Here is an 18055-nt window from a genome sequence, read left to right as displayed (position 1 = left end):
ATTAATTTGTGCACTTTCCACACAAAGGCAAAGTATTAATAAATATAAGTTGCACAGACTTATAATGATCATTTCTCATAGAAACATCCAGGTCATAATATACAGAGAAATTCCTGCGCATTGAAATATCAACCAACTGGTTTGTATCCAACAACAACTAAAAATGGCATGTGGTTATGGTGCCAAAAAATAAGCAGTTTAATTCTAATTTGACATAGTAGAACTCTCATATATGAACATCCTTATGTTGTTATGTGCCAGCAGTAATGCTGCATGTGCCACTTACAAATATGACTGGGGCCTTTGTGTTAGCTAGCAGGCAAAAATGAGGGACTTGTTTTGGGGTTGTTTCACAGGAGACAGGCTGCAGTAAATGAACTGTGAAAAAAAGTTTTTGTGCCAGCTACAGTCCTGTGTATCTCATTTGTGTGTTGGACATGAATTGTGAAACAGTAATAAATGATTAGTCTTTGAGGTTTATGTGCATCGAAATGATGGATTATGAGAAAATCAGCCCCTGGGTAAAGACAGGTAAAAGACATCCAACCCTTCCTGTGATCCCCAGACTGAAAGAGACATATTTGTAATCATTTAAATCTCTCTTTCGTTCTTTTGCATCTTTTTTGGTCATTTTGTGTCTCTTTTTGGCCCTTTTTATTCAATGGATTAACTCATACTGAAATTTTTCTTGAGTTACAGCCTTCATCTAGAGAATTATGAAAGTTGAAATGAATGATACCACTTTTTCTTGGTTTCATGTCTATCACAGATCTCATTTTGTGTTTCATTAAGTGCCATCATTAAATTCATTATTTATATGTGTTACGTCAAAACATCTTCTGTGGAAAAGGCCTATTACAACGACATAAAACAAGACATTACAAGACTGTGTTTAATGTCCAAATGTGGAAATTCTTGTCAGTGTTTACTTTTATATCGTTGTCATGGAGTCTACTTCCTCCATTCCCGATATCTAACCAATCAATGTTGATATGGAGTATGCTGAAAGGAAGCTACACATTCCTGTAGCTCATGATGTTTGAGAAATGTTGTTCACTTGTGTTTAGTTTTTCTGTTCACAACAGTTTTCTGCAAGGGGACTTTAATTCCCTGACCTGTCTGACCCTTTTAGAGTGTATTTCCCCTGTTAAAATACCTGTGGGTAATTTGTTTCTGCCGAGATGGTGGTCAGTTTCACTGAAGGGAAAATTGATGACGAATGGGTCAAGTGGCACTAATTCCAGAGATCCTCCCTGATTGGCCACAGACAGCAGGTGACAGGGTATCAGGGGGTGATTGGTCTGTTTTTCTCTGTCCAGGAAAATGGAGGGGGGTCAGTGTTTTGTGTAAAGTGAAGATTTTTTTTCACAGTAAAATTATAATTTTTATTCATAATTATTGTCAATAAATTCATATTATTGCTACATTATTTTCCATTCATGTGCCACTGGCAAATCCGAGAGATGACTAGTACTTTCATTCATATGCTGATGCCTGTCGACATCTGCCCGATGTCTCATTTCCATTACACCAAATACAGTAATTGCTTACAATTATAAAAGCTAACACCATGTTCAGTGACAGTCACAGGATTGATGGCCTGAAACATCCTGTCAGTTAATGCTGACAAAACTGAGATGTCAGTGCTATGTCATTTTGAGCTGTTGTATTATATAAGCCTGTGTATTCCATCTTGGGTTTTAAGTTGTGACAGCTGTCACGAGGTTTGTCCCATGTAGCCTATAGTAAGTGTTATTGAGGACTGTAGCTAAGTCACACTTTTCTATCATACTTCAAACAGAAAAAAACTTTATGAAACCTCACTCTAATTCCTCCATCTCTTTTTCAGCTCTGGTGGCCAGCAGCCAGGTGGAAGAAGAGACGGGATGCCCCCTCGGCCAGTTCCCATGTGGGAACATGAGTGAGTGCCTCCCTCAGGCTCTGCAGTGTAACGGACACAAAGACTGTCCCAACGGAGCCGACGAGCGGCGCTGTGGTAAGTCTGTGTGTATGAAGTAGAATAGTGGTGGTAAACAATCAAGGAGGCCTCAGGGAATGTATTATATATATTTACCACAAATAATAAGTAATAGATAGATTTCTATTTTTAGCTTGTAATTTCACATAAAGATTTCTTTGTATTATCGTAAAAAAGAACACAGTACATTTCTTCCCTCTGGCACACAACTAATCTAGTGCCAACTCTCGACCAGATATCAGTGCAATCTTAGCAGAATAAACAAACTTTAGATGAAAAAAACAACAAGGACATCATCCAGCAGGGAAGATCATAGTGATCATTGGGTAACAAAAATAAAAATACTCAATTAATACTGTAAAGCAAAGGATGAAAGTTAAGAATCATTGTTACCTCAAATATCATCTCAAAGTTTCCCCTACGAGCAGAGTCTCAGTGTGACCACATGTGGTCTGAATGAGACCCTCTGAGGTGATCAGCCGGAAGAGAACAAGCACCGACAGTCGATCATGTCCTGTGAAATCAAGAATTATTCAAGTTCTCAAATTGAATTAATTACTTTCAGATTTATATAACTTACACCTATATAAAAGATTGTTTAACCAGACTAACAGCAGGTCAATATGCACAATCATGACTTCACGAGAAACTGGACAGTATATCCAAAAATAAAAAAGAGTGACTTTACAAATGGTTTGGCATGAAGGTGTAAGGGCTGCTACTGAAACCCAGCCTCAAGTAAAGAACACCTTTAAAGGATGTTAGAGATATTTTTTATAGACGCTGTACTTCCATCCATTCGCAGATGAACAGGCTGCTCATCAGCGGATTCATGAGCCCTTCACTGACAACAGCAAAGAACAGCTTATAGACAGTAAGATAAACCAACCTCCTCTTAGCTCATAGACTTCTACCACTCCGACAGTTTATTGTAAAGGTGCAGCACCGGAGTCCCTGTGGTCCGAGGGCGGGCGGCAAGAAATGTCATGCTGCAGCTTCTCAGCCATGACAACTTTAAGGTTGAACAAGATTAAGAATTGAGGATGACATGCTTGTTACTTTATCAAAGACATCAACACGTGTCGTGTTTTTTTTTTTTTTGAGAGCAAATACAGTTATTTTATTTTAGTGACACAACAGACCAACTGCAGCCGTGCTCTCCTGTCGCCTCTCTTGGGGCCTTGGCCATCTAGAGTGTGAGCGACTGGAAAAACCTCCTCACCGCGTTCTCTTCTGTGTTCTTTATAACTGTGAACTAACTGGAGAGAAGAGAAAGGCATGAGCACAGGGTAACACAGCGTGGGCAACTTCAGAAAAGGATGGAGTACACCATATTGTAAAAGATCTGCCCAGTTTCAGAGATCTGTTCAGATTCACATCATCGTTCAAGACCAGGCTCTTTGTCTGCTGAATATTTACTCTTTTGTGGTGGCCATTCTAGTGTTGAATTATCTTTTCTACATTAAAACACTTTTCATAGACACTGAGAATGAGCTATTCTCTATGAATATTTTCCTATTTCTAGGGCATCAGTATTGCCAGTGTTTATCCCTTTGTCTGATAAAGTGAGCAATATCCAAAAACATTTTTCTAGTACATATTATGCTTTGAAAAACATTGTATTTGCCGCAGGATAAAAGCATATTTTCCATATCAGCTAGATCAAGAAGGAGCACAAATTAGTCTCAGCCTGGCTGTGGTTGTGCCTCCATGCCAAATAACCAGAAACCCATTCTGTGCTGAATTATCTCTCCTCTTTCCCATCCTCCTCATCAGGCAGCCTGCACTCACTGCAATGCTGTGCAGCATTGCCATGATAACAAGGATTTCAAAAAAAAAGCTCATCTAACAATGGGCACCAGGCCCTCACGCAGGACGCCATACCTCATCTTCTCAGCTGTCTTGTTTCTGCTGTGTTCCTGATGGTGACGGTTGGCTCGCTGAGCATCTTGATCAGATTGCTGCATACAGCTGATGTCGTGAACATGACTGTAAATTCCAAGTATGTGTTTTGAAGCGGCTGTCAGCGCCGTACTGACGAGGGAAAAAATGTTAGGGCCGCTGTTAATTTAGCACTTTCCAGAACTGTTGTACTGTTTCATAGATAAATGTAAGATAGTTTGGTCCGTGGGCTATAGCCTCCACGGCTGACATGACTGCTGTCAGACTTATTTAGGTTTCACAAAAGGAGCATGGTTTATTATCATTCAGGAAATGAGCAACTGACCATGATGCCAACTCCATCCTCCTCTGCATCGGTCAGCTGAGCTGTGACGCAAATGCTGCACTCACCGGGATTAGCGTGATACCTACAGTGGAGTTGCAGTGCTGGTAATAACACTGGGTACAGAATAGCTCAAGCACCTGTCTTTTTTGCTTGCCATCACCTGAGCTTCTTGTTACTTATCAGCCATTATAAACACACATACCAATTTAGCTGCAATGAGTTTAAATGTGCAAATGTAAAGATGTATCAGTTAGGCTCTAATTTCACCCAACTGCATGTGTTGACGTGTGTGGTCTTCGCTGTCTTCTGTAAAGAATAAATAAAAATGCAGCGCTGCTCCCTGCTACACCTGCTGAATACCTGCTCTTTCTGCCAAGCTCACTGTTTATGAGCTGTAGGAGCTCGAGTGAATGGAGTCAATAAGAATGAAAAATAGAGGACAACTATGGACAGTATGTAAGTTAGTCAACTGGTAACAAGCTCAGGGAAAGTCTAACAGTGTCTGTACAGTAAGTGTTTCAGCTGATTGTGCGTTGGGCTGTGAGCACTGCCAAAGCACAGGTGACCTTCACTCAGTACTGCACCTAATGCGTCCTGTCTAGAGACAGATGTACGACTGAAGCTGCTGCTGCTAACTTTCTGCTCATTCCATACACACACACATATATAAGAGTTTCTTTTTACACCAATGAGCTGAGGTCGGCTTTGTGTCACAGATTAGCACACTAGTGGTAGTATAAGATGGTATGGGTTTGATGCTCAGTATACTGTTGTTTGATATTCATGATCAGCCGTCGAGGAGGACCGTGCTGTCTCTACTACAAGCACAGTAGGTGCTGAAATATCAAAGTGAAAAGCAGCTCCGCAGTGGAGGTTCGCCCAAGAAGATATAATGTAGATATAGATATGAGGTCAGGTCAAGCTGCCGAGGGTCCGGTCTTCGTTTTGCTAAGGGAAGGATTCGAGGTAATTTATGGTTTAGAGAACGGCGACTTGTTAGAGAGCTCAGCACAGCCTGATACATGTCAAAACAATTTACTTTTGGCACATTTCACCATGTGTATTCATACAGTAAATGGCAATTTCATCCTTCACATTTGCAATTTTTGAAGCGGTTATTCTAGGCAATTAGTTCACAAAAACCTTAGAGACTTTATTTCCTGGAGATGACAGCAAAAAAAAAAAAAAATCCATAAAGCAAAGTCTCATAAGCAAAGAAAAATATCATTTCTCCTCATCACCAGTGAGACTTCAAAGCTATTTCTTAGCTGTGTTCACTTAACAGCCTCCAGTGCAGCATCAGAGAGGCTTTGAATGGTAGCTGACTGAAAGGCTGAGGACGGTGCGCGCACTGAATGCGATGGCTTCTTTTCAGACAGCATGTTTGACAGCTACAGTTGGCTCTGCCTCATGGCGCTGATGCGAAACCCCCAACATCCTGCATCTAAACCCCAACATCTACAGTAAAGCCAGTTTGTCTGAGAAAGTTGTTATTAACCCTTTTCAGAGCGGACGTGAGGTACCGCGGTTATGTGCATGAAAGGCAAATAATGAATTGATGCTTAAACCGATGACAGGAATGTTTAATTTGACCCGCTTACGCTTATTAAAGTACCAGTCAGCCAAACATAGTGCAAGGTCTGACCTGACCGTGGTGTAATTATGTGCAACAGTTGTTTAGACAAACTTTTGTAAAGTATATAAGATGTGTGTTGATGAAGTTTTGCAGTAGACATACCAATAGCCTGGAGCCCACGTATGTTTTGATAGAATTGATCTTAATAACAGGACAGTCAGATTATTACATTCAGCAGTATTTACAATGGAACCAAGCCCCCGCAGTGTTTGAAGTTCTGCCACCTGTCAAATCTCTTCCAAGTGTCGTTGAATTGCTGTTGAGTCTGTTCCCAAAATAACTGCATTCTTAATTAAAAGTATTCTCCTGCCCAAAATCTAGAGAAAAGCCATTCAAGGTGCGAAGATATGTCTGCCTGTGCTGCGGTGATTTCACAAAAGAAAATCCCTCTCTGCCGGTGATGATAATTTATCAGGACACAGTGCAGGACAAGATTGTTTTATGCTTGGCTGACTCCATTTTTTACCTTTTATGCATGTAACCTAGCAACCTATCGATGACAGTCAAGTAGTCTACACACACTCGTGTCTCCTGTGATGAACAGATAATTATTGTCTTTTGTTTGGCTTTGCAGGGGACAACATCGGATGGGCGGACTTATTTGGTCAAACGCTACAGAATGCAAATCCTGTGGACCAGTACTTCCTGAATGAGTGTTGTAAGTGTGTGCGGACAGTGTTTATGCCAAAATGCATGAATGTGTGTTATTTACCTCGACCATGTGTGTATGTTTGTTTGTTTGGACATTAATCTGATGAGGATGTGTTATGTGCAGGGGCACAGCACCTTGTTGTTCAACACTGTCTCCCAGAGAGTTACATTCAGAGGCAATGTATTTTTTGAATGAATGTGGCACCACAGCAACAGTCTCCAGGACGTGGTTGGGGGTGGATGGTGGGTTGGGTCTGAAATCAGTCACTCATTCACTTCTCCCTACTCACTATCTAGGGAGTATGTAGAGGACTGTATATTGAGCTAAAAAAAAAAAACACTTTCGCTCAACTCTATTCTTTATTCTTTATTTCAGCGTGAGTGCAGTGCATGATGGTATATATTGCTTGCTTAGTGACCATTGGTTGTACACCACTTTTCAATAATTCTCACTTTACATTTGGACAGCAATACAAAATGGCAAACTGACTACATAGAGAAGTATATATGGAGTAATGAGTGATTTCAGACACGGCCCAGATCTGTCCCACCAGAGATCTGTGTTTGCATCCTGAGTCCTGTCTGTGGTTATGTTTAGGCAACAAAAGCATTTTGGTTAAGGTTACGGAAAGATTATGGTTTTTGTTAAATGTAAATTAACATGTTATATCTGACGACACTGAACTGTTTCTGTAGTAAATCAGACTACTATCTTTCTCTAACCTTAACTGAGAGCTGTGAGAGTCTAAACAAAAACCATAAAACAGTGAAATAATGCTGTTGTGGTTACAAGCAGATATTGTACTGCCAGATCAGTTATTTTGCCAGAAAACAAATGGTTGCCTGAACATTTTACTCATGCATTCACTTTCAACACATTTGCAACTTGCCAGATATTTAACGACATTACAACATTACATGATAATCCTCATTACGTTGATAGAAAACATAATCTCGTCCCAGTTACGTTTCTGGCGTTTCTGTGAACACAGCTGTGAAAATGAATTTCCCCTCGGGGACAATAAACTAACTAACTAACTAACTAACTAAAATGTATTTGTTGTTGCGATTTGTTGTAACAACAAAAGATGAGGCTCTGACTCCATTCTCTGTCCCTCGTTATCTTTTTTTGTATCTGTTACAAAATGATTTACTGTACAAAATAACAAGCCGCTGCCGGGGAACAGCACAGGTGAAGACGATGGGAGATAATGACCTCATATCATTCAGCAGAGATGACACTCTTTGATTGTCTCCCTAATTTGTCTTGATTAACTTGTGGTAAAAACAAATTTCCACTCTGTGGAAAAGGGAGCTGAAACAATTAGTTGATTAATTAAAAGCTGATTGACCAAAAATTAAATCCACAGCAGTTAAGTATTCACCGGGTGTACATTTCCCCTCCCAGTACAGATTCTGGTACCTCAACATACTTTACTTAAATTTAAAAAGCTGTGTGCCACACTACATAGAATTCACTGAGGAAGTAATGTGACACCAGGAGTTGCTGTGAGTCAGTGGCCTGCTGTGACAGAATAAATATTGCTGAAAGCAGAAATACTTACTCTTATAGTGACACTAATGAGCAACTTGTATTTAATGCGGCTTGCTCTTGATAGATGATGCGCTTCATATGGTCAGTATTAGCCCCAACACTGATCTGGCATATATAACTTTGATTTAATGTTATTTGCGGAGCCAAAAAAACATTTACTAGTTTCTGCTTCTCAGAAATAAGCATCATTGTAAATTGGATAATGTTAAGCTCTGGGAAATGGTGAGTTCTCATGAAAGTTTCATGTTGTCTTATACAGCTATTAGTATTCTGTAATAAACCTCTATGTTAAAAATCAATTATGTAACGCCTAATTGTATGCGTGTGTGTGCGTGTGCGCGCGCGTGTGTGTGTGTAGTTTTGCAGGAGTATCCAGAGAGTTGTGACTGCATACAGACAGATGTCAATTGTGTGGAGGTCAACCTGCAGGATGTTCCTCTGCTCTCTCCGAACGTGACCTGGCTGTAAGTGTCCCCTGACTGTAATGTGTGTATGTGTGTGTGTGTGTGTGTGTGTATTTGTGTCTTTGCACTTCTATATTTGGTATCACCAATCTGAGTTTGAAGCCTCCGCAGTCTCTGTTTCTTCATGGATCTATTTCCGACTTGAACCTGACTTCAGAATGGACGGTGTAGGTTGTAGTTAGCAGCAGAGGATCTGATGATGAAAACTTCAATCCTTTTAGAAATTTAAATGATTTTAACACACAGTACAAATCACAGAGATGATAAAAGTAATTGGTTAATTAAATGTGTGCTTCTTAGTGGCTTATTAACAACAGGATCTTTGACAAAGGGCTTTTGCGGAGCAGAGGAATAAGCTGAAAAAAAGCACCAGAATCCAATTACCATCAAATGAATAAAGATCATGGAGATGTTTAAACTCCCTTTGCCATTTGTTGGGTTTTGCTCTCTGCGCTTTTATAATTTTCAACCATCCTCCTGATTTTTGACCTTTCTGCATTGCACTGCTTTCTTATCTCCCCTTTTTGCTCTTTCAAGTCTAAGTGCCAGCCTGGTCTTGTTTGTGAAGGCTTCTTAAAATTAATTTATTTGAGTGTTTTTTTTTTTAATCAGTAGTTAGTAAAGAAAGTCAAAAACTCTCCTGTTGTCTGTGGGTGCTGGTCAGTGTCTCGGCAGCTGAGCTACACCATGAGTCAGATTTTTATGTGATGGGGGGGGGGTAGCTACTGCATCAGTCACAGCCTCAGAGCAATGCCAGAAACCAGGGTTCACACTTATTACCATCTCCATGGAAACCTGCATCCCCTTGAGCCCACTTCACCAGCAGGTAAATCCTCAGGGACTAGAAAAGCACCCAGCATCAGAAGGACAGTCCAAAGAGCAAGAAGGCTAAAAATGAATTCTCTTGTTTTCTGGTCTTTGTTGAGTTTCGTATTTTGATGATTTGGTTCAGGAACAGAAGTTTATCTTAGTGTCCCACACAATGTGGAAAGTTCAGCCTCATTAGGGAATAGGCTTGTCTGGACAACCTTTGTTTTGTGTATGGATTAGACAAGAGATATGTCGTGTTACAGGTGTTGATGGATTTTTTTTAACCTTTAGAGACAGTCAGATGAAGTATTCTCCCCCACCTCTGGTCTTTATGCTTTACACCGCTGTCCACGTAAAATTATTAAATCAATACAGCTCCTTTACTAATCATTTGTCAGATGTAATTGAATTATTCACATTGACAATATCATAATCACAATGTGGTTTTACCTCAAATCAAACTTTGCTATATTATATTAAAGTGATACAATTTCCATTCAAGGCAAACTCCAAGTAAAATTTACCCAATGTCATTTTAACATAAATATCATCATTAAAACCTAAGTATGTCACATTAATCTAATATGTTTTTCATTAAACTAAATATACCAGCATTACATACAAGTCAGTTTCCTTTATCTGTATGTTAAGATCTCAGACCAAAAATCTGCAACCATTTTCTCATTTCAAACAACTCAAACTGCGATTTAGTTTATTTTACTATCCTTTTTATTTAGTGGGTATAGAGTGAAGAAGAATTCTTTAATCCATTATCTATACCTTCTTATAGAGTCTTATAGAGATTGGTGGGTAATTTTACTGTCTCAACTTCTCTGCATCTAAAAACTCAGTTTAGTTTGAGGACTCATTGCTTAATTGAATCATCCATTCCTTCTCAAGTTGGTCTCTCTGGGGGAAGCCTCACATTATTGATCGCTGTGTTGCCTGAGAAACAATAAAATTACTCAAATTACCCACTTGACCTTCTAAAAGTTGTTCATTTTGAATGATTTTGTTAATTGCAGCGTCATTACTTTCATTACTAATTAGCTTAAAAATCAGTTATATCCTGATCACTTTGCCTCATTTACTGAAGTCAGCAAGTTTCTATTGAATTACTGTAGACTGGTGTGGTGGAGTGGTCATCCATAAAATGGCCTTCAACTCTCACCCACACCTTTTAATCTTTACTTTCAGCTTGATCTCCTGATGTCCTGGTGATTTATCAGCCTCAAAGCACAGCACAGTAACAAACTGGACAGACTTTGTTTCACAGTCTAGAGCCAAACACAACAAAATGTTACTGACTTGTCAACAACTGCTCACAGCTAACACCGGGATCTTTGGGGAGTTTACTTTGGCAAATTTCACCTTCTATATCTGTTTTCCTCCTTCTGTATCTGTCTGGCCTGGCTTAGCTTTCGATTTTAGATTAAGATATGACTCGAAATCCACTTGAGCACAGAATTAGGTCCTCTTGGAATGATTTTCCAAAGTCTGCACACAAAAATTGACTGGGCCTTTGTTGCAACCGCACAGTGGAACACACAGCAAATCGGACCCTTTACTTTTTGTGCACTCAAATGTGTTATTACGTTATTTTTCTGCCTTTGCCTAGTTGGTGAGTGATGTGATTTAGATGAACTGTCTTTGTTCTTAGTTGTTGCTCTTTATACATTTTTACCCTCATATGCTGAATGCATGTAATAACTATCATCAGTCCATCCATCCAGTTTCTACTTCTCAAATACACTTACACCTACTTTCCAAATACACTTAATACCTTTTATTAAATTCCTAAGTCTTCACTACATATACTACGAGTCTGGACAGACATGGATGTAAACTAAACCTTTTTTATGGCTGTGGATATTGTCCATTGTGTTTGCACTGCATCTACTCCCATTCAAAACAAGTTTTTTTGTTCCTGTTTGCTTTTGGTGTGAAATATGAAATCTCATGATCTTTATTTTACCTTCTCTGCTTCCAGTATCACTGGATTATTCTGAAGATTTTAATTAGTTTAAAGTCTGCTGTCATCGTGGAGCTTTAGTTTCTGCTGGTTTTGTTTCTGTGGTTGGTTTTAATGTTTCCTTTTTGGCTGCACCGCAAGAGCAGGGCCAGCCCAGCCACTTTTGGTCTTCAAATTATGTGTTTGGTGATTTTGTCAGACAGTTATAAAATCAGGATTTTAGCCAAACAGAGCAGCAGCTAGGAAATGGCTTGGAAGTTAACACGTAGTCTTCATGGGCCATGTTATAGTCACTATTTCAAACTTGTTCTGTTGTCTGACAACATAAACTGAAGAACATGTAAATGAGAACAGGTTTATTGGAAATTCGGCTGTATTGACAGGTGATGCGTCCGTTACTGTGGAGATTTGGCTGCAGGAACTTTTCAAAAGCCGTTTCTGAAAAAAGCAGCAGTTTATTGCACATAATGCTTCAGACCTTTACTCTTCTCTCACCCTTTCTCTCACCCTTTCTCTCTCTCTCTCTCTCTCTCTCTCTCTCTCTCTCTCTCTCTCTCTATCTGAGTGTATCAGCACTCCAGGTGTCTGTTTATGCAAAATGTGTGTCGTTTTTCTAACATGTGCATTTCCTGGTTTGTGTTACAGGTCACTGAGGAGCAATGAGATCCGAGGGTTGTCGGATTTTGTTTTCTCTGAATACTCTGCCCTACAGAGACTGTGAGTATTTTTGTGCTTGTGTTGCTTTCCACATCCTCACAGTGTACACTACTGCTCAAAAGTTTTAGAACAGCTCAGTTTTTCCAGCTTTTATTGAAATTTACTGTGTCAATGCACTCTGATAGAACAAATAAGCAACTGGAGATTAAAAACAGGGCAAAAGTACCAATATTCATCATGAAGTTTAGTCAGAACTGTGTGGCAGATTAAACCCCATCCTAACACTCAGCCTTCTCGGGTGGATTCAGTTGTTCTTCGGTTATTTCAAGACATTTTAGATGCACAGTAAATTACCATTAAACTGTGTTTCTATTGCTCATGTTTTCTAGTTTCTAATGGCACACATTAAACCATTTAATTTGCTGGCACATTAACGTAATGGAGCTTCACTGTTGCTGCCGTTTTTGCCTGTTCGCCTGTTATTCAGTCGTTGAACTCGCTGTATACATTATTGCAGAACTGACTTGTTGACAGTCCCAATGCTTTGTGTAAGATCTGATTTCATTTTCACACAGTAAATCTTTTGACCAGTCGAGCTTTTGAAAAACAGAGACAAAAGCAGTTTGTGTGCGTTTGTGTTTTTCTTGTATTTTCTGCAGAGTGAATGAGACGAACCAGAGGGACAGTTACTGATGTTTCTGGTGTTTACTCTTTGTGCATCACTCAAATGCTGTAAACTCTCAATAACTGTATTTCGCAAATGCATATGTGCATTGTGATTTTGACGACTGTATAAAAGCCACAGTACATCTGTGCTAATTCAAGTTTTATCTGTTTTTATTATTACCTTTTTACATCTATTACCTCTCATAATCTTTGCAGACACAATGTATGTCACTTCAGCTCAATTTAAATTACTTCATCTCATCCTTGTGCGAGGTAGAGAAAGTAGTACACTAACCGGAAAGTCGTTGGTTCGATTCCTGGCTCCTCTAGTCTGCATTTCAAAGTGTCCTTGGGCAAGATACTGGACCCCAAATTGCCCCTGATGTATCAGTGATGTGAATGTGTGTGTTAATGGCTGAATGTGGCTTCCATTGTGGAGCACTTCGAGTGGTTGATAAAGACTAGAGGAGTGCTATATAAGTGCAGTCCATTTACTAAGTGCAGTTCATTCCCTCAGAAGGGGATTTTAGGGTAAGTGAGTCAGTAAACATAAACACTTTATTTAACCATATAGAAATACAGATATGACAGAGCTGAAATTAAGTGTTAGTGGTTGTAAGACTCTGAGATTAGTTCTGCTGAAGAACTAACTAAATACGGGGCTGATTTCTTAAGATACTTAAGTCCTCTCTTTTCACTGCTGATAAATACTGAAAAAAGCAGTGAAGGGGAAAGACATTGGGACATTTTTGCGTCTCACCTCCATGGTGCATGTTAGGTGGGACAGTGCGTCATCATGCAGGCGTCATTCTCTTGAACGGTTCATAGAAATGTCATACGGATCAGACGATCTGGTAAGAATCAGGGAGCGCCGTCATTTTTGCAGAGAGGAGCACTTTCCTGCATCAATCTGCATATTAATGAGAGAACAGTGATTAGCCATTAATTGCTGTAACCAGATATGCCGTATGCAAAGACAAAGATGTTGATATGAAAGTCTTCGCTTATTAATGAGAATATTGATTTAATTAGGAATAAACGATAAATCGAGGAGAATAAATAGTAGAAACTTCATACTTATACCACAGGCGCTCCATATGCAGTAGATGATCTTATTAGATTTTGCTGTTCCTTGCTGCATGAATTTGCATTTAAATGAGGAAAAACTTTTCAAGTATTCTTGATGAAAAACTACTAGTACTGTGAACATATGTGTGTTGTAATGGTCAAGCTCTCAGTACATTTACCCTAATTTAATTTAATTTCCAATATATTATAGCACTCTCACAAATTGGCATGACTTTGTCCTGACACAAATTAAAGAGAATATCAAGATATCAAGAGGGAAAACCAGCACGGCACAAGCATCCTTCACACTCTGTAGTGAAATATAATAAATCCATCTTCTTCAAGATTATTAATGCCTCCTTTTTGATGTCATAAACTGCCTCCAGATAACATTTAACTACACAGCGTAACGACACGACATAATGTACCATGTCATTATGTGACTTACTGGGTATTTTAAGTGAGAGTCAAGACGACACATTATAGGATTAGAAAAGGTCATTTGAGTCATTTTTTTTGTTCAGCTATGAGGCTCAGAAGGTGAACCATAAGTGGATCAAAGAGGTAAAGCTGCCTTTTTGTTTCAGTTGGTGTAAGGTTTAGCACAATAGTCCAGTGCCTCTTCTTTACTCTTCTTTGCACTTGTGCTTAACACTATGCTTAATGAAGTGGACAATGATGACTAGCTCTCTGGGTCTGTCTGCAGAATCCTGAATAGTAATAGCTTCTAAATCATGAGGAGCACACACATTCACAAACATTTTTCAGATTAAAGGTCGGTAAGTGCTGGTTTGTTATTATTGTGTTTTTAAGTGTCATAATTTGCATCTGCTGATGATTGCCCCCTGTGTGCTGATGTGGAGAAATGTGCTGATTAGTGTATTACCCTGTCACTGTAGTATAAAAAGGGAAAGAAAAGACCTTACACCGGTTGATAATTATGATATTACTCGAACAACAGGGAATTAATCACTTTGACAATCTGTTCAAGTCAAGATTGTTTGTATGTGTGTGTGAATGATGTTTATAATCATGAGCGAGATCAATGGCTTGAGTTGTAGCTGGTGGAGTTTGGCATGAAAGAACAATCCAATAGATTTCCCCAATTATGATCCTGATCCTCACTTTTTCTCTTTTCCCAGGTTTCTTCAGAACAACAGCCTCCACTTCATATCCAAACATGCCTTCAGCGGCCTGCACGGTTTAAAGAAGTTGTAAGTAACCTGCTCACTTCATCAAATAACAGCAGTCATCACATTCTGTCTACAAATACCAAAGAAGCTCCTGAGTAAGTTGTAGAGGTTTTCACCAGAGTGAGAAAAGGTGTAGTTATCTGTGTACTATGCCTGCAACTAATTATTTTTTCCATTATTGATTAATCTCCTGGTTATTTTTTCAATTAATCAATTCATTGATGACTGAAAAGATGACATTTTCAGATGTCTTGTTTTTGTTTTTTGTGTGAAAACCCAAAAACCTTCAGCTTACAATGATATAGGAGAAAGAAAACCTCCAAATCTGAGAAGCTGACACAAGCGAATTTTTCTTAAAACATGATACAATTCATTTCTAATCAAAATAGTTTCTACTGTCAGCTAATTGATTGATCAACTAATCGTTGCTTTGCTGTGTTTCATTTATTACTTTCAGACATAATGACTGTAGGTGTGTTTTTGTGCCCTGTGTGTGTGTGTGTGTGTGTGTGTGTGTGTGTGTGTGTGTGTGTGTGTGTGTGTGTGTGGATCAGGTTTCTCAGTGAGAACTTGATATCCTCCCTCAGTCCTGGTGTGTTCAGGGATCTGCATGAGCTAGAGTGGCTGTGAGTAACACACACACACACACACACACACACACACACACACACACACGCACACACACAGACACACACACACACAACTCTTCCTTTGATAAGTATAAAAAAACAAGTGATAAAAGTTTGGTCAAATTATTGCATGTAATGTAATATTATTGTATATTTTTGTTTGTTTGTTTTTTTTTGTTTGTTGGTTTGTTGGTTTGTTGGTTTGTTTTTTGTGGCAGGGTTTTGGATCACAACCCACTGAGCAGCTTGTCCCAGGACACGTTCATTGGGCTCCAGTCGCTCATGTATCTGTGAGTCGCATCATTTTTTCTTCAACATCATTATCGTCTCTATCGAAATGAGGGAAGTATGAGATTTCTGTTGTGCATGTATCTGTGGAGTTACAGTTTGAAGAAAATGAGAATACAGGTAAATAAACGTTTTAGTCAGACCACAGAGATACATCTGTTAGTTTTTAAATTAACTATAACATTTTAAAATGAAATGAAATCCTCAGTTTTCTTGTACTTTATTTTTTTCTTTTCCTCCAAATGATCAGACGAGAACAAGAGCTTGTCAAATGTCTTCCTGATCATACCCTGTTAATAATTTGTGTAGCTAAATTACACACCTCATTTCATGCTCAGTCACGTCTCTGTGTTATGATGGTGATCAAGTATTGTGTGAGTCAGTGGAGTCTTACACAGGGTGACAGCGTAAGTGGCTCCTGGCAATTTAGTTGTGTTTATTTCATAAGACGGTGAGTCCAGTCACGTCACGGCAAATTTATTTATAGAGCACATTTCAAGATCACGAAATGTAAATTACAATTAAAATAATAAAAAAACTGAATAGATGAACAACATAATAGACAATAAGTCTTGAAGCAGTGACTAATTTACATTAGATGATGCAATAATAGCTTTTAGTAACCTTTGTCCTCTTTGTTTTTCTCCATAATTTACTTTATTTACCTGATTGTTAAATGCTTTAGATACTTAAATTTTGCTGTTGCAGACATGAGGTCAGTTTGCTGTGCTGTGTGTTTTTACAAGAAAATGATTGAATGAAATTTATTTATTTATATTGTTTGAGCTTAATAGAATTAGATTGCTGCAAGATGTGCGCGCTGACTTTCAATTTCCTGTTGTCTAACAAATTATTTCTTTAATAGCTTTCTAGATGTAATCATTTACCCTCACCACTTGTTGTCAGCTGTCAAAACGAGCCACGGGTCTTTTGTTTCCGGGTGTACGCGCTGGAAATGAGAGAGCAACAGTGCAGCAGTTCTGCTCTGCAATGGCAGGAACTTTTAATCTCTGTTTTTTTACAATCAAACCTTCTCCTCCTCTCACCAGGTCCATGGTGGACACCGCGCTGCAGCAGCTTCCTCACCCGAGCTTCTGTCAACACATGCCTGGCTTGGTCTGGCTGTGAGTCTGCTCTGACAGTGTACTTGTGTGTGTGCAGGTGTGTAGTGCATGTGTGTGATTCAGTAGATGGCTGTGCTCTAAAGAATTTAGCAGATAGACGGATGTGTGTTTGTGTGTGTGTGTGGGTGTGGGTGTGCGTGTGTATGTGTGTGTGTTTGTGTGTGTGTGCGTGTGTGTGTGTGTGTGTGTGTGTATGTGTGTATTTGACAATATGAGGATGAGTGGTCCTCCTGACTGCCTGAGAGGTGAAGTGTCCTCGGCTGATGTCACCTTGGTCGGTCAGCTCGACCAGCTATTTTTGGTTTGAGTGTGGACTGGAGAGCAGCCGCCAGAAGAGTCTGACATTGTAATGACCTCATGTTATCTGTAGCTTTTATCTGTTTCTGTTTGCAGCCTCTCAGCATTCATACACACTCCGCTTATTTAAATTCTAAAGCAAACCATGTCTGTCACTTTGTTGCCTTCCCTCTCTGTTTTTTGTCTCTTTTATCACGCTCAAGCAAACACTAGACAAATAAGATATTTTATTCCTACTTTTATGACATTTGGAAACAGTTAATTTAGTTGAAATCGGATGAACTCAAAGAGATACAGAATATTTACATCTGATCACCACATGTTTTTCTGTGTCATTTTTTATTCTGCTTTCAGGGATCTTGAGGGAAACATGATTCAAACTCTCAACTACTCTATCTTGAAGACCTGCAGCAAGCTTGAAGTTCTGTGAGTTTCCTTCCTCTTATAAACATAATGAAAACCAAAACACTTCAAATAACAATCGCTTTTAAGAGTTTACGAAGTTTCCATTCCATTTAGGGAGCGTTCTGAAGTTGCCCAAAAGATAAACTACAAAATTAGGTGCTTTTCCATCAGCTGGGACGCAGTACATGAGTTGGTTTTCTAAATGCAGCTACATCAGACTCCCTCGCCACATCAATCGGTTACTGAGCCATTGTGTGCCACTTACACCATATTGTCTTCACGAACAAAACACTTCATCTTCTTCAAGTGTTTGATATCAATTTTCCATTATCTTTATATTATTATTACATGAATGAAAGATTACATTATTATTCAGTGCCATGTTTTCACTGGTCTCCTGTTTTCATGGTAATTTAAAGTGAGTTATTCTTCTAA

At 39.1% G+C, this 18055-nt stretch overlaps 1 protein-coding gene across 1 annotated transcript in view; it reads left to right on the top strand.

Annotated features, from left to right (window-relative positions):
* The first annotated feature begins 494 nt into the window (after nt 1-494).
* Nucleotides 495-18055, top strand: part of rxfp2 (relaxin/insulin like family peptide receptor 2) — a 33132-nt gene continuing 15571 nt past the window's right edge. Inside the window, exons 1-10 of the mRNA XM_022738697.1 lie at nt 495-531; nt 1850-1996; nt 6416-6499; nt 8406-8511; nt 11939-12010; nt 14827-14898; nt 15432-15503; nt 15725-15796; nt 16844-16918; nt 17570-17641. Coding sequence (XP_022594418.1) covers nt 495-531; nt 1850-1996; nt 6416-6499; nt 8406-8511; nt 11939-12010; nt 14827-14898; nt 15432-15503; nt 15725-15796; nt 16844-16918; nt 17570-17641 — 809 coding nt within the window. The remainder of the gene's footprint in view (nt 532-1849; nt 1997-6415; nt 6500-8405; nt 8512-11938; nt 12011-14826; nt 14899-15431; nt 15504-15724; nt 15797-16843; nt 16919-17569; nt 17642-18055) is intronic.

This window comes from Seriola dumerili, unplaced genomic scaffold (assembly GCF_002260705.1).
Source record: "Seriola dumerili isolate Sdu_G_001 unplaced genomic scaffold, Sdu_1.0 BDQW01000040.1, whole genome shotgun sequence".
NCBI classification, from domain to species: domain Eukaryota; kingdom Metazoa; phylum Chordata; class Actinopteri; order Carangiformes; family Carangidae; genus Seriola; species Seriola dumerili.
Note: the sequence above shows the minus strand (reverse complement) of the source record. Positions and strands in the feature narration are given on the sequence as shown.